At 44.7% G+C, this 15205-nt stretch overlaps 1 protein-coding gene across 1 annotated transcript in view; it reads left to right on the top strand.

The window, feature by feature from the left end:
• Nucleotides 1-15205, top strand: part of CALN1 (calneuron 1) — a 329208-nt gene that overhangs the window by 180390 nt on the left and 133613 nt on the right. The window contains exon 4 of the mRNA XM_036310688.1: nucleotides 7525-7637. Coding sequence (XP_036166581.1) covers nucleotides 7525-7637 — 113 coding nt within the window. The remainder of the gene's footprint in view (nucleotides 1-7524; nucleotides 7638-15205) is intronic.

Below are 15205 nucleotides of genomic sequence, written 5' to 3'. Positions count from 1 at the left end.
TTGGATATTTGTAACATCATTCTCGTGCCATACAAAATTATCAACTTAAAAATTAGCCTGCTATATTTGCTCAAACATTTAATTAACTCACCAATAATGCCTTGGCAGGGCCAGACCAAATGATTTCCCAGGCCTTATATAGCCCGTGGGCTGCTCGTTCCCCACCCCAGACCTAGAGGGTTGATGACACCCAGTGAAGGGAGATATCACCAGAAGCCCAGGGAGGGGGGTTAATAAGAATCCAATGTGGTGGAGGTATAGTTGACTTGGAGAAACCGCAGCCTCCTCCTGAGCCTCTCCCACCCCAGGTGTGGCCAGAAACCACAGCTGGAGAATGGAGAGAGAGGTGGGCCAAGGAAAGCATGAAGAAACTGATCTCTTCTTCCCGGTCCAGGACACTATCCTGGATCTGGTCCAAGTCAAAGGAAGGAAGATGCTTCCAATTAAAGGAGGTCTAGAGTTACGTTCTTAGTAGACTGGACTGGATTTTTTGTTCTTTAAGAGTCAATAGCAAAGTTATGGGACCAGCCAGTGCTTCATCCAGAGCCAGAGAGAGCATAAGGCAGGGTGGCTTGAACAGGGAGTATGAGGAAGCTTTTCCTGCCTGCACCCTGTGGAGCCTAGAACATCCAAGAAGAGCTGTGCGGTGCTCCCAAGGCCCTCCTTGGTCTTTGCTTCCCTCTGCTCTTGATGAGTTCATCCACATGGATGCTAAAGTCTGAATTCATTGTTTAATTTTAAAAATTACCTACTTTTGAACAGATGATATGTGACAAGTTTCAAAAATCAAAAAGTATAAAAAGATGTTTGGTGAGAAGACTCGTTCTTCTACCCTACATGCCCAGACTTACCCATGAATAAACCATGAACTATTATTAATTTTTGGAGGGTGGTAGGGGTACACTTCCAGATACTTTTATGAAAAGATTTACTCAAGCAAATAGGTAGATATATATTCTCCTTGATCTTTTAAAATTAAATTGTAGCACACTATAATACAGTTATGTACCTGGCTTTTGTTTACCTGAGATTCTCTCTTGGAGATCTCAGAGATCTTTCCATTGGTCCTGAAGACTTTTGGATCCACATTTTGAGCTGTTAGTTACTTCCCGTCCTCCCATTCTGCCAGCACCTTAAAGCCAGCATTTCCCAAATATGTGCTCCTCCTGACTTCCCCTTTGTTCCTACTTAACTCTTCCCAACTTCCCCTTTGTTCCTAATTAGCTCCATGGACCATCCACTATCCCAGACTCAACCTCAGAGTCACCGTAGCCTCTTCCCCTTTTCTGTTGTTCCAGTTAGTTGCCAAGTGTTGTAGTTCCCTGGATCCACACCACCCCTCCCGCTCCTCCACCTGGGCCTTCCTCTCCTTTGTCTAACCCAACACCACTTCCTGGGCCAGCGCTGCCCTCCCGTCCAGCCTGTGCACCATGACCTGGCTGATCGTTGGTCGGCAACACGGATGCTCTGATCCCCACTTTCCACTGATTCTAGATCCATGACACACAGAGGCTTATCTTGTCCTCCTCTCTTCCCACACGAACTCTCAATCCAGCACGAAGAGAGGGCAGTCACTGCTCCCAACCATCCTCCATCCTTCCTGGCGCACCTGCTCTGCCCAGGCTGCTCCCTCATCCCCCTTTGAGTTTGTTATATCCTGCTCCTCTCCTCCTTAAAGGCTCACTGCCAAACCACTGAGAATTTCCTAATTGGCGTTTTTGCTCCCTCCTTCATCCTGCCTTAGCACAATGCTGTTAGGCCAATCATGGCACCCGCCTGGTTCCTTCCTGGTAACAGATTCCAAGCACCTGGAGGGTAAGCCTGTGCCTTATTTATCTCCTGTTGCCCACAGTCCATGGCCCACTGACCTGCTGCTTTGCAGGTGTGATTTGAATGGAGTCTCAGACACTTTTTTCTACCTCTTCACTGACTGTGTCCTTGTTGTCCTTCAGAGCTCATCCTTTTTTTTTTTTGTTCCTTTTTTTTTTTTTTTTTTTTTGGAGTGTTTTTTGTTATTATTTTAGCTCTCTGTGCAAGTTTCAGCTGGTTGGTTTTAATGAATGTTGTACAGTCCTGGCCCTCCTGCAGCTTCCTGCCCCAGTTCAAGTTCATTACTTTGACTTACATAGCAGCTAGACCTTAGCAGGTTAGCTTCCTTCACTCCCTGCTAAGTGGCTCATGATATTAGAAGGCTTGAGGAGGGAGAAGGAAGCCGGGTAGGGGTGGATTCCATTATTTAATTCTGCAGTTACTTGCATGTTCAAAATTGGTAAAAAATTTAACCCAATGAAATTTTTGGAGCCACGTTCTGTGAAAGGTGGTGGGTCTGAGAAGATGCCCATCCTTTCCTTGGGAGCATGTCAATCCAGATTCCCTGCCAGGCCTGGCCAGGCCTCCCTCATTAGACCAATTTTTTCAGGTGGAAGAGGTTTCAGACGCCTGGAAGGTTGTATGAGAGAGACCAGTGTCCGCTAGAATTGACCATCGAAGGAGAATTACTGAGACAGCAACTGCAGGCAAAATAGAAATTTGGGGAACAAATAAATGGCTTTCAGGCAATGATCTTTTGCATTAGAACCCTTAACGGCCATCTCTCCCAATCTCCCACTAAATTCCTTCCTAAATGCCCAGATAGGAAACCATGTTAGACTCTCACACTTTGAAAAGAGATATGAGCCTATGCCAGGACTTATGCTGGGATCCCTGATGCAGAAGCGGGGACGGTACAACGTGGAGGTTAATATCAGGGTTCCAAGCTGATAAGTGCTGCATGGCCTTGATCTTGTTGCTTTTAACCTCTTATGCCTAAGTTTTCTCATGGGCAAATGTGGAAGGGCAGAACTTGTTCATAGTGTTGGGATAAAATCAAACAAGATAATAAAATGTAAAGCCCCGATCTCAGTGTCTGTAAAATACATATCTCCTCTTTCTTTTATTATTAGTCTTTTAAATGATTAAGAAAGACCTCTAGAGGTTGACCTGAGACACAACAACTAGATCAGAGAGAGCAATGTAGATTTCACTTTGCCTATAGTTACCTGCCAGGAAATGCTGGGGAAGGGGGAAAGAAGGTTCCAGACAGTCCCATGCATGACCCAGCCTCCTGAGATGCAGCAAAAGCACAAGCAGACTGCTGGGTTTGGAATCCAGCTCTGCTAGTTGCATGAGCTTCAGCAGGCTACTGAACCTCTCTGTGCCTCAGTTTTCTCATCTGTAAAATGGGCTGCTGAAAGACTTAAATGAACTAGTGTAAAGAAATTTCTTTACACGGTGCCCAGCACATTGTGAATGAGTGCTCAGTAAGTAGATATTTCGATCATTATCCGGCTTCCCAGACCTTACCTCGGCCTGGGAATGGTTTTCCTACAGGGGACTTAGTGAAAAACCTCTCTCTGAGATTCCGTTTGTCTCAGTTCTCCTGAGATGATGGAGTGAGGGGATGGGGCTGTGGGGCTGGTATTCTGGGGCCAGGATTGATAGCTTATAGGGCGTTTCCAGTTCTGTTTGTTAAAACTGCAAACTGCTGAAGAGAGCTTTTCCTCCCAGGAAATCTGAATAGAACCTTGTGCTGTCAAATTGTGCCGTAGCAAGAGGAGCCCTCACTTATGGAAGGTCTGCAGAAAATGTGCTGTGTACACACATCCTCAGGAGTCAGGCTGAGGAAGTCCTGAGAGAGATGCAGAGAGATGGGGACCCCCACCCTGATTATTTCTCCTGCAGGAATCTCCCTTTGCTCGATGATAGTTAACAAGGAGCGGTGGAATCATATTTCCACCAATAAAATAATCTGATGTTCCAGATGTCCTCTGCTAAGTAGCTGGAAGCAAATCCTCCGTGAACTAGACCTCTTCTCCCAGCATCAGAAAGTCTGCACCAAGCCACCTGTTCTGCACTGCAGTTGGCACTGCCCACGGGATCCTGAGCACCTCGCCCTCAGCGCTTCCCCTCTGGCCAAGGATTGAGTCATAAAAGAGCAGTTAGCCAGCGCCAGGAAAGTTTTGAAGCATTGTGTCTGCTTCTCAGCTTTGGGTTTGGTGTTCTCAGCCAAGGGCGCCCTCTGTGAGCATTCCTTGGTGATTTGACCAGAGTTCCATGTGGACCCTTGAAATGCACCAATTGCATGCTGCTTTACTCCCATCGCCCTGGGGGGAGGTTTTGGAGAGGTGGGTGGCCTCTCCTCCTACCTGGAAGGTGGACTGTTCAAAGACAATCCCATTTCCCTGGCAATGAGAAGCAGGTCTTTTGCCACGTCCTATGGACCACTCCCCTACAAGGCTCCCAATTGAGAGACAGCAATGCTCCGTGGGCAGGAGCTTGAGTGACCAAGCCTGGTAGTTAAGGGGTCATGAAATGCTAAGCCTTTATGAACTGCCGGACCTCGTCATGGGTGATAGAGAGTTGGGATAATGTTGATCCACTGCTAATGGGAGGGAGGGCCCGGGGAAGGACAACCATAGTACTCAGGACATCTTCTAGTGCAGTGTTTCTCGACCTTCTTTTTTAAGTAGCCACCGCACCCCCAGGAGCCTTAGGACATTTGTTTCCATAGCTGCCCTACCCCCATGAAATTGTAATAGGAAGATATACTATCTATCTCTTTATGCACTGTGGTCCCAGAAGGGCCACAAACCATTATAATATCTAAGATCTTTTTTTGTCCTCTAAGAATCACTTTTCACTTTATTGAGGGAGCTAGTGTCTCTATTGAAAATGGATATTTTAGTCTGAGACTCGTTGGCCCTCCATTCCCACCTATAATAGCAGGGGTGATTTGGGGTGAACAGAAATAGAGGAAGACCAAATATGAGATGGATTGACTCCATAAAAGAAGCCATGGCCTTGAGTCTACAGGAGCTGAGCAGGGCTGTTGAGGGCAGGACACTGTGGACATCGCTCATTCATGGGGTCACCAGGAGTCAGAGCCAACCCAGTGGCATGTAACACAACACCGAGGGTCAGTGCATGTGCATAACAAGCGTGCCTGTCTGAGACTTAGAGCCACATAGAGCCAGCTCAGTATGAAGTTTAGGAAGCCTGGGTATTCTCTCTCCCAGCTTCCAATTTTCCACTTTCACAAATACTAGATGATTATCTTTAGGCAAGCATCTTGGTCAGTGTGTAAGATAATTTCCTTGTTTTCTTTTTTTTTTTTTTATTATTAAAAAGTGAAGTTATTATGTTAAAAAGAACATATGTTACAGCACCTTAAATACTGCCCGTCAATATCCAATATTCAGATAAGTGTGCTGGGAATGCAGAAGAGAGCCGGGCTCTTCTCTGGACCTCTGCCAGGCTTGAGCAGTACCCTTTTTACAAGTATTCTCTACTTTGAAAGGCAAGATGGTAATGCATTGTTGCTTGCATTAGCTTTCTTATGGTGATCAATGAGGGTGAAATTTTAGATCCCTTTATCTTAGTGAAGGTTGAGAGATAAATCAGTTTCCTCTCAATAGCCCACTGACTGCCCCACCTCATTTGGTGGCGAAGTCTGTTCTTTCCCATTGACTTCTCATGCCTCCTTTATCTTCTAGAAAGCTTTAACTGAATTATTGACATCTTGATGATGACATCTGCTTGGATTTTTGAAATAGGTTTTGAATGAAGGCTCTTTAAAGGCAATTGCACGCCCTAACCGATTTGGCTCAGTGGATAGAGCTTCGGCCCACGGACTGAAGGGTCCCAGGTTCGATTCCAGTCAAGGGCATGTGCCTTGGTTGCGGGCACATCCCCAGTGGGAGGTGTGCAGGAGGCAGCTGATTGATGTTTCTCTCTCATCGATGTTTCTAACTCTCTATCCCTCTCCCTGCCTCTCTGTAAAAAAATCAATAAAATATATTTTTAAAGGCAATTGCATTCTGGGGGTGGATCAATGTCTGCGCTTTGGCAAATTTGTGTGCAGACACCGTCTTCATGGTTGGGAGCCAAGATGTGGTGAGCTCTTGGTGGAGACTCTCTCTTGGACAAAACTTTCAAGGTATCGTCCAAGCCTCAATGACTCATTAGGAATGCCACACTGATGGGTCACTGAGGCTTGGGCAAGACCTTGAAGGTCAGCTTTTGTCTGCCTTGGCTCAAGTTTACCTTTTGGTCAGTAGCAACTCAGGCTTGAAAGATCCAATGGATGCTGAACTGAGCAACAGAAAATCAAGCAAGAGACAGCACCTGTTCATTCCACAAGCACATACTGACGGCCCACCACGGTGTTGAATGTACAAAGAAGTTTCAGCGTAGGTCCCTGACCTTGCAGGGCTCACAGTCCAGGTGGGAGATAGGCATGCAAATCAGTGACTGAGATACAGGTGATAAGTTCTGTAAAGGATGCACATTAAGTTAGTAGGAGAGACAGAAAAAAGTTGGGCCAACTCTGTCAAGTGAGATGAGGAAGGGTCAGGAAGAAAATGGAAAGAAATTATGATATTTAAGCTCCATCTTAGAGCACTTAATGGCAGCGGTTCTCAACCTGTGGGTCGCCAACCTGTGGGTCGAGACCCCTTTGGGGGTCGAACAACTCTTTCACAGGGGTCGCCTAAGACCATCGTAAAACACATATATTATTACATATTGTTTTTGTGATTAATCACTATGCTTTAATTATGTTCAATTTGTAACAATGAAAATGCATCCTGCATATCAGATATTTACATTACGATTCATAACAGTAGCAAAATTACAGTTATAAAGTAGCAACGAAAATAATTTTATGGTTGGGGTCACCACAACATGAGGAACTGTATTAAAGGGTTGCGGCATTAGGAAGGTTGAGAACCACTGACTTATGGTGTTCATCAGGTAAACCAGTGGGGGAAAGCATCACAGATGTACAGAGGCCTGAAGCTCTGAAAGAGCAGGGCATTTTGTGCAGAGGTGGGGAGAAAAAGGTGACAGAAGGGGTAATGGGACTTGAATGCTACCCTGAGGTGGTTTCCTTATTTTCAGAGATGAATTGATTTATAAAGCATGATGAGATGCGTTTAAGGGAAGTAAACTTGGAATTGTTTGGAGGAAAGTGAGGAGTTGAGAGTGTGAGGTCAGAAAGCAATTCTAATAACATTATAATTATAACTAGGAATTTTAATCCTTGGAATCACTTTCCCATCATAGTCTTTGGAAAGGGATATGCAATTGGACTAACAAGAAAAATAAAACAGCCACAGGTATCTAAGAGGTGAATTCAATAAAACGTGATGACTAAATGTATTTGTGAGTGACAAAGATGAAGGAAGAGATATGAATGAAGCTGCAATTTTTATCATGTATAGTTGGGCAATTTGAGGTGCTGGTTGAGCATTTAGATAGAAATACTGACAAGTAATTAGGGATATGTGGTATTGAATGTACTAATAATAACCAATAATTTCTTGTATTTCTTTTGGTATTTGAAGAATGTTGCACAACTTGCAGTAATGCCACTAGTTATTTATTGAGGTCATGCTAAGGAGGAAAATATGAAGATGTTTATTTCATGGGGCATAGTAAGTCAATTTCAACTACTTTTCCATTTATATTTATATCTTCTTCTTCCAGGGGATGGCCAGGTGGATTTTGATGAATTCATGACAATTCTTGGCCCGAAACTGGTGTCTTCAGAAGGCCGTGATGGTTTTCTTGGAAACACAATAGATAGCATATTCTGGCAGGTGAGTAAGAATTTTCTTAAAGATTTACTTTCACAGTAAACATGTATCTGAGACAAATTTATGACTCTGTGTTCTTGAGCTGTTTAGCACACGCAGATCTCTACCAGGCTGGACTGACATGCATTCCTTGTAGTCTAAACTGAGGTACATACTAGGTCCTCTGAACAAAGAATCAAAACTATGCTCATTTAAGGCTGGGAGGAGTGAAATATCTACCCATTTTTTTCTTATATCAAAAAGAGTTTTACATTTTGGAGAAATGAGATTTCTCTACTTCTGATTCACTAAAGTCTTTTTACTGGGGCATTTAAAAAGGACATATCAGTATTATCTGAGCCCAGTTCTGTCCCTGGTCCAGGCGACCCTTGCAGAGAGGATGTCATGGTTCTCTTGTGTGTTGGGATCCTATCAATACTCTTGTCCTTAATAGAATAGAATGATTTTACCTAAGAGTTGTGTTCAGTGCTTCTCAATTTGCTTCTATTTCTGTCTTGTAAAATCTCTTAGGAAATTCCAGATATCTACCTTTGAATTACTAATGTGCTTTGAATCATTAATCTTATAATGTGATTATTATTTCAAGATTATGGTATTTGGGGAATGGACTATCAATGATTATATTAAAAATAATTTGACAAGTTAAATTGATTTATTGATTAGACATGTAAAACACCATTCAAACACAGCCTGGTTTCTTTAATTTTTTGACGGGTTTTTTCCCTTCATACCAAAGATGTTTCTGTAACCTAGATAAGGATTGTAGTTGACATGTATTTTTTTTTATCTGATTCTATTACCTGTCTTGCATATAACCAACAAGTAGTAAGAACATGTCGTGTGCCCTGTAATCTAACAGTCACTGTGGATTTTACAAAAAGTTGTTTAAGACACAGTCGTGGCTATTTAAGAATTTGGTTGGGGAAGCACAGTTAAGAAAGAGGAAATAGCCCAGCTGGTGTGGCTCAGTAGTTAAGTGTCGGCCCAATGCCCGAGAGGTCGTTGGTTTGATTCCCAGTCCGGGCACTTGCCTGGGTTGTGGGCACCATCCTCAGTGGGGGCCATGCAGGAGGCCAGTGAGTCGATGTTTCTTTCTCATCGATGTTTCACTCTTCATATCTCTCTAAAAATCAATGAAAAGATATTTTTTCAAAAAGAAAGAGAAAAACAAAAGTTATTAATTGGTGTTATGATTACTAGACTGTAATCTCCTGGAAGCCCGGAACGTCACTGTTGTTGCCCGACTGGCACTTGGCACATTGCACACAGGAGGCCCTCATTAACAATTGCCTTTGAATAGGAGGAATAGAAGTTCAAGAAAGGAGGCAGATGTAGTCTTGAGGGGTCAGGTGAGGCTTAAGGAAATGGGACCAATTGTTTCAAACTTGGAAATATGAGGGGGATGAAGGGAACAAAGAAAGAAAAGAGAACATTTCAGACCTGTCGGGATGAGAGTTTGCAAAGGGTGGGGGCCCTGAGCACAGCCCATCATTGAGCATAGCGAAGGTACAGTTTAAGGGAAAGACCTCAGGGCCACCGGCAGGATGGATTTAGGGCCTGAGGAAAGAAGATCTGAGATAACTCCAAGTTCCCAGCTGGCTTTTATTGCCAGAAATAAGATCATGGAGAAAAGGAGTCTTTGTGGAATTCTAAATTGGACATGTTGAGTGTGAGGTGAGGCTCAGATAACCAAGAGAAGGAAAGTCTATGCACAGCTGAAATCAGGGATGGATCACAGGCAGGAGACCAGGGCTGGAAACCTGGGATTCACCAGGGTTGGTGGCAGAACTCAGCAGGGGAAGATGCAGGGATGGAGATGAGCAGACACAGGATCAGTTCCTGGAGAATCCAGGGCCAGGGACAGTGACATGGGGCCTCTGATATCCACTCTGCTCAGACACGCCGGGAGAACACTGTCTCCCCCAACTGTGGTCATGATCAGCCATGACTCTTTCTAGAGAAGGACCTCCATGACCCTACTCACCTCGTGATGAGAATATTTCCCACGTAACCCTTCAGATATGACTCCATACTTGGAAGGACAGACAGGTAGAGTTCTCTGACAGAAATAAAAAGAAGCACACAGGAGGCTGAGAAATAGTTTCCCACCTGGCCATCTTTCAACCCATGCAGGTCCACTCTGGGTGACTATCGGAGTTTTCTCCCTGGTGCCCCTTCTTCTCTGCTCTTCTCTATTCCCCTGTTTTCTACCTTTTGCCTCTGCCTTCAGGGCCCACTCTAGCCAAGGAGAATGCTGCAAGGCTTTCCAAGCTCTAAGCCTTCTTCTTGGCCCCCAACCTGGAGGGGAAGGACCTGCAGATACTCAGAGCCTCACATCTTTCGGGTTCTTCATAGCAGAACTTCTGTACAGTGAGGAAATGTTTCTCTTACAATAGCTTGATGGTATCTACCATAATTTGGATGGGCTATTTATTATGTTCACAAAGCCTCTGTGCTTTTATCTCATCAAAGACTCTCCTCACCTGTGGTGGTAAATGGGATGGGGAAATGAGAGAAAAGGAGAAATCCCATTCTGAAATATTTAAACAAATTTGGGAATGCACGGATTTGTGGCTGTGGCTTTCCTCCCCTGCTCTTGCTCACTCAGCTCAGAATTATATGACTAGCAAAGGAGAACAGACCCATCAATCAATTCTCAGTAGTCAGCTGTGTTCTCCCCGCCCCCGCCATCTGTCCATTCAGAGACGGAGTGAGAAATAGTACTTAAAACATCCAAAGCATCTGGTTCTTCCTGGAAAAAAGTTCATATTTTTCGGCGCTTGAGTGATTTGGTGATTTTTCAGGTTAAAAAGAAAGTCGTGTGTGTGTGCATGTGTATATATGCATATGTACATGTCTGTGTTTGCTTGGCACAATAGTTGAGGAAGGTATGGATGAAGAGAAGCAGAAAGGCAGGTTGCTGCGCTGGATACCCATTTATCTCAGGAGATACTAATATTCTGAAAGAAGAAGGCCATCCATTTGAGACACGCTGACAAGGCTTCCCACCAGGGACAAAGTCAGTTTCCTGCATTAATAGACTTAATGGTACACCTGGCAGGGTGCATTAATGATGCATTTGCTGCATAATACATTACACCAAAAGCTAGTGACGTAAAACGACCCTAAATACTATCTCACACGGTTTGCGTGGGTCAGGAATTTGAAAGCAGCTCACCTGGGTGGTTCTGGCTCAGGGTCTCTCCTGAGGTTGCAATCAAGATGCTGGCCAGGGCTGTGATCATCTGAAGGTTTGACTGGGCTGGAGGATGTGCTTTAGGCTCCTTCATGTTAATGGTGATGCTGGCTATTGGCAGGAGAATTCAAGCCCTTGCCACAAGGACGCCTCCTCAGTGCTGCTTGAGTGTCCTTGTGACATGGCAGCTGGCTTCCCATAAGACAAGTGATCCAAGAGAGGACAAGGCAGAAGCTATGACGTCTTTGTACGACCTAGCCTTAAAAGTCAAACTCCATGATTTCTGCAAAATTCTTTTGGTTACACAGGTCATCCCCAGTCAGGGTGGGAGAGGACAAACTCTGAGGCAAGGATCATTGGGGCCCTGCTGGAGGCTGGCTACCACAGGGTAAAGACTCTGTAACTGGGCTTTAGCTTCTGATCCAACATTGCTGCCACAGCCTTCCATTTCCCCTAGACTTTGGTTTCTTCCTACTTTAGAAGAGACCTGTGACCAGGGCTGTTTTCTGGTTTGCTAATCCAGTCTGTTTCCAGTGCTCCCTCCTTGTTGGATTTCTAGCCTACAGTGCCAAGGGAAAAATGAAATAGGATTCTGCAAAAGCAGCTATTTGTCAGTTGGTGCTAGTCCCAAAAGCATGAGCCCCTGGCTCTTTGCAGGAAATTAAATGTAATTGGCTACTAAAGCAGCCTCGTCCCTAAGGGAGATAGTCTGAGGGCCATGTATCTCTCCATCCTCCCAGGTTGTTCAATCCTTGGTGTGTGAGTCTCACAGATCTCTGGGCAACCAGTTTGGAATCTAAATGTCCTGAGCCTCCACTGGCCACCTGCAAACTGGTTGTTAGCATAGCTGGTTTACCCCGCAGCTGTGTGCAATGTCCAAGACACTGTAAGTCACCCTAACATTAAAGTGTGTGGGACACCCATCCCCACATTTGGTTCAGACCAGAGCCTGATTGTCACACTGGCTTCTCCAATAGCAGACCTGCTCCCCATTCTTTCCAGCTGCCCACTCCTCCCCATCTGGTGGGTTAATGCACAGAAGACATAGTGTATTTTATTCTTCATTCATCACGTTTCTGTCTGTTTTCTGTAGTTGCAGTGATGTATTGGATGTATTGGGGAGGGAATGTGAAATTGTGTTGGGAGTCAGCCTTAGGACTTGATATCTGTTGATGGTGGAGAGGAGGGAATGGGAGGGGGGAGTAAAAGGAGCTGGGACTCAGGATGGGGGAGTGGCTTTCATGCTCAGTGCTCCAGGTTGATTGTCACTGATGAGAAGTGGGGTCCTCAGAGTCACTGTTGTTCCACCATTCATCCTCACTGTACACTGTGAGTCCACTTGTACCCAACAATGAGAGTCCTTAGTACAGTAGATGCCCCGAGTGGCAGAGGAGAGCTCTTCTGTGGCATCACAAGGTTCACGAGAGTCACCACAACAGCCCTTACAGGGTCTCCTCTTTAACCTTCACCCCCACAACACTGTTCTGCACCCAGTGTGTCGACAGCACACGATGAGTAGGAGAATGACAAGGATGAGAAGGATCGTGGGAAATCAGACAGCTCTGCCAATCCAGGGTTAAACTCTTCTCCCTCTCAAGGAAGAGAAACGAGTTCACACTTAGCGGGGAGCTGAGCTATCACTGTGTCTTTCTGTGGGTGCTGGAAGGAGTGAGTAAAACCCCCGGGGCCACAGTGACTCTGGAAATCATCGAATGGGCGCTCTAGCACTGGGCTCCTTCGCTCACATTTTTATCTTATCCAGAGTCAAAAACATCACTCATTACTGGTAAAACTTCGCTGCTTTAGAGGTTTTCTTTTAAGAAATGAAACACATTAATAATTGCACAAATGGACCTGCTGACTGGATGGCACTGGGTGTATGGGACTGCGTCCGGGACTGGAGGTCAGGAAACAAGGGACTCATGCTGGCTCCTTGGTCTTTGTGTGTGCGCTGGAGAGTGTTGCCTAAATGTCCTGAGCCTCTCGGCTGGCCACATGCAAGCTGGTTGTTACCATAGCTGGTTTACCCCGCAGTTGTGCGCAACATCCAAGACACTGTAAGTTACTTCAACATAAAAGTGTGTGGGACACCCACCCCCAGGTTTGGTCCAGACCAGAGCTTGCTTGTCACACTGACTTCTCCAACAGCAGACCGGCACAGGATCCTTTCCAGCTGCCCACTCCTCCCCATCTGGTGGGATAATACACAGCAGGTATTGCCCTCCCAGGCTTGCCCTCTGTCCCTCCACCCAGCATTCTTGCTGTGGTCTCATGCCTTCCCTGGCTTTCCATTTCTGCTATGGTTCTCGACTTTTGATTTCTGTCCCATAGGGACATGCAGGTGCTGGTCCCCAGGCCATGGCTGAGATGGGCGAGGAGCTGGACTTAAAATTCTTGTCTCCTGGTCAGTTGAGAGCACTTGATGTTCCATGTTCATGATGTATGAGAGAAACACTACACAAAGCTACAGTGTAATCCATATCTGTTTTGCATAAAAAGTCTGGAGAGAACTATATCAGAACATCAGCAGTGATTTTTCATGTGTGGTAGGATGTTGAGTGATCATATCTCTCTGTATTTCCCAAAATCTTGACAGGGGGCACGCATTACTTCTATAATCAGAAAAAGAAAAATGCAGCTCCCAGCTAGGCAGGTATCTATGAAATATCTATAATTTTTTCATCTGTAAAACCGGAGATTACCTGTCCGATGAGGTTGGCTGTTGACAAAACTTGCAAGGGAAAGCAAATTCTTAAAAAAGGACCAAAGGAATCATGTTTATCTCTTTGAGGCATTTATTTGTTGCTTGGGACCAAGACATAGAAAATACCACCTTTAATTTTTCTAAGGATAACTCACATTCCAGGAGGCAGTCTCTCCTCACAGCAGATCTGGCACCAACCGGATTGTTCTCCCCTCAATATTTTGCCAACGTGCCACTCTATCAGAGTTTTCGATCCAGAGCTGCTGCTCCTCAGTTCTTAATCATCTAATAGAACCTAAATAGCTGTTAGCAGAGATGCCCATCACGAGGCCTGTTTGACTGACAGCCAGTGCTTGAATCCACAGAGCGTTTACTGCATTTGAAATATGGAGGGTGGGAAGCATTAGTGTCGGCAGTGGGTCTCCACGTGTGGTTCCTGAACCAGCAGCAGCATCACCCAGGACTTGTTAGAAATACAAATGCCAGCCCACCCCGAAACACTGAATGAGAAACTCCAGAGGTGGGCCCAGCAGTGTGGGTTCCCCTGAGCCCTCCAGATGGCCCATTCGTGCCCAGATGTGAGAGCCACTGAGCCACTGAGGTTCCAGTGACCTGTCATGGGAGGTGGGCATCCAGGCAGGCTGACTGCTCTGACTCAGACCTAATTTGTTTCTTTTTTACAATTTTACCCATATTTATGAGTGCAGTTAGTCTCTAGTTTCTATAACACTATAGGCGTACCTTCGGGATATTGCAAGTTCCATTCCAGACCACCGTAATAAAGCTAAAGTGAGCATCACAATAAAGGCAGCTGTAATTTTGTTGCTGGTGGAGAGTCTTGAGTTCAGTTTGTAAAAAGCTCAACATCTGTCCTGGCCAGTGTGGCTCGGTTGGTTGGAGCATCGTCCACTGCACTGAAGTGTTGCAGGTTCATTCCCGATTAGGGCACATAGCTAGATTGTGGTTTCAATCCCTGGCCAGGGTGTGTACAAGAGGGTCCCTTTCTCTCTCTCTAAAATCAACAAAAACATATCCTCGCATAAGGATTTAAAAAAACAACAACCCTACAAAGTCTGTGACATGCAATAAAGCAAAGCACAATAAAACGAAGAGAAGTGCCTGTATGAATTTTAACTGTTTCTAAAAGGGCGGAAATTACATGTCAATAAGTAATTTTCTAATTTGGAAATGGCTCTCTAAGCATTAAAGTAATGGAAGAACTCATAAATAAAAACCATTAAACAATTAAATTAAAAGACTGTTTCAAAACTAACCAACAGGAAAAATATGGCCATTGATAGACTGAAGCATATGTGAGGAGCATTTCTGAAGCAACATGGAAACTCTTAACATGACAACAGAGAAATGGGATAAGGAACAGCATGCGATTAATGCATCTTTCAGTAAACATGTTAAAGCAGTTGAACCTCACTGGAAAGCTAAGAAATGTCAATTAAAGTTGTAATTGGATAACATTTTCCTGCTATCAGATTAGAAAAGAATAAGGCATGATAATACTCAGCGCTGTCAAGAGTGAGATAAAATGTGCAAACTGGTAGAAATGTACATTGTAAAACTTTTTGGAAAGCTACCTGGAGATACTTTGCCCCAACTTTTCAAATGTTTCAACTCGATAATTAAAAATAATTCTATGTTCAGGACTTTATGATT

Source organism: Myotis myotis, unplaced genomic scaffold (assembly GCF_014108235.1).
Source record: "Myotis myotis isolate mMyoMyo1 unplaced genomic scaffold, mMyoMyo1.p scaffold_m19_p_5, whole genome shotgun sequence".
In the NCBI taxonomy this organism is placed as follows: domain Eukaryota; kingdom Metazoa; phylum Chordata; class Mammalia; order Chiroptera; family Vespertilionidae; genus Myotis; species Myotis myotis.
This window is presented reverse-complemented; position numbering and strand designations above follow the sequence as displayed.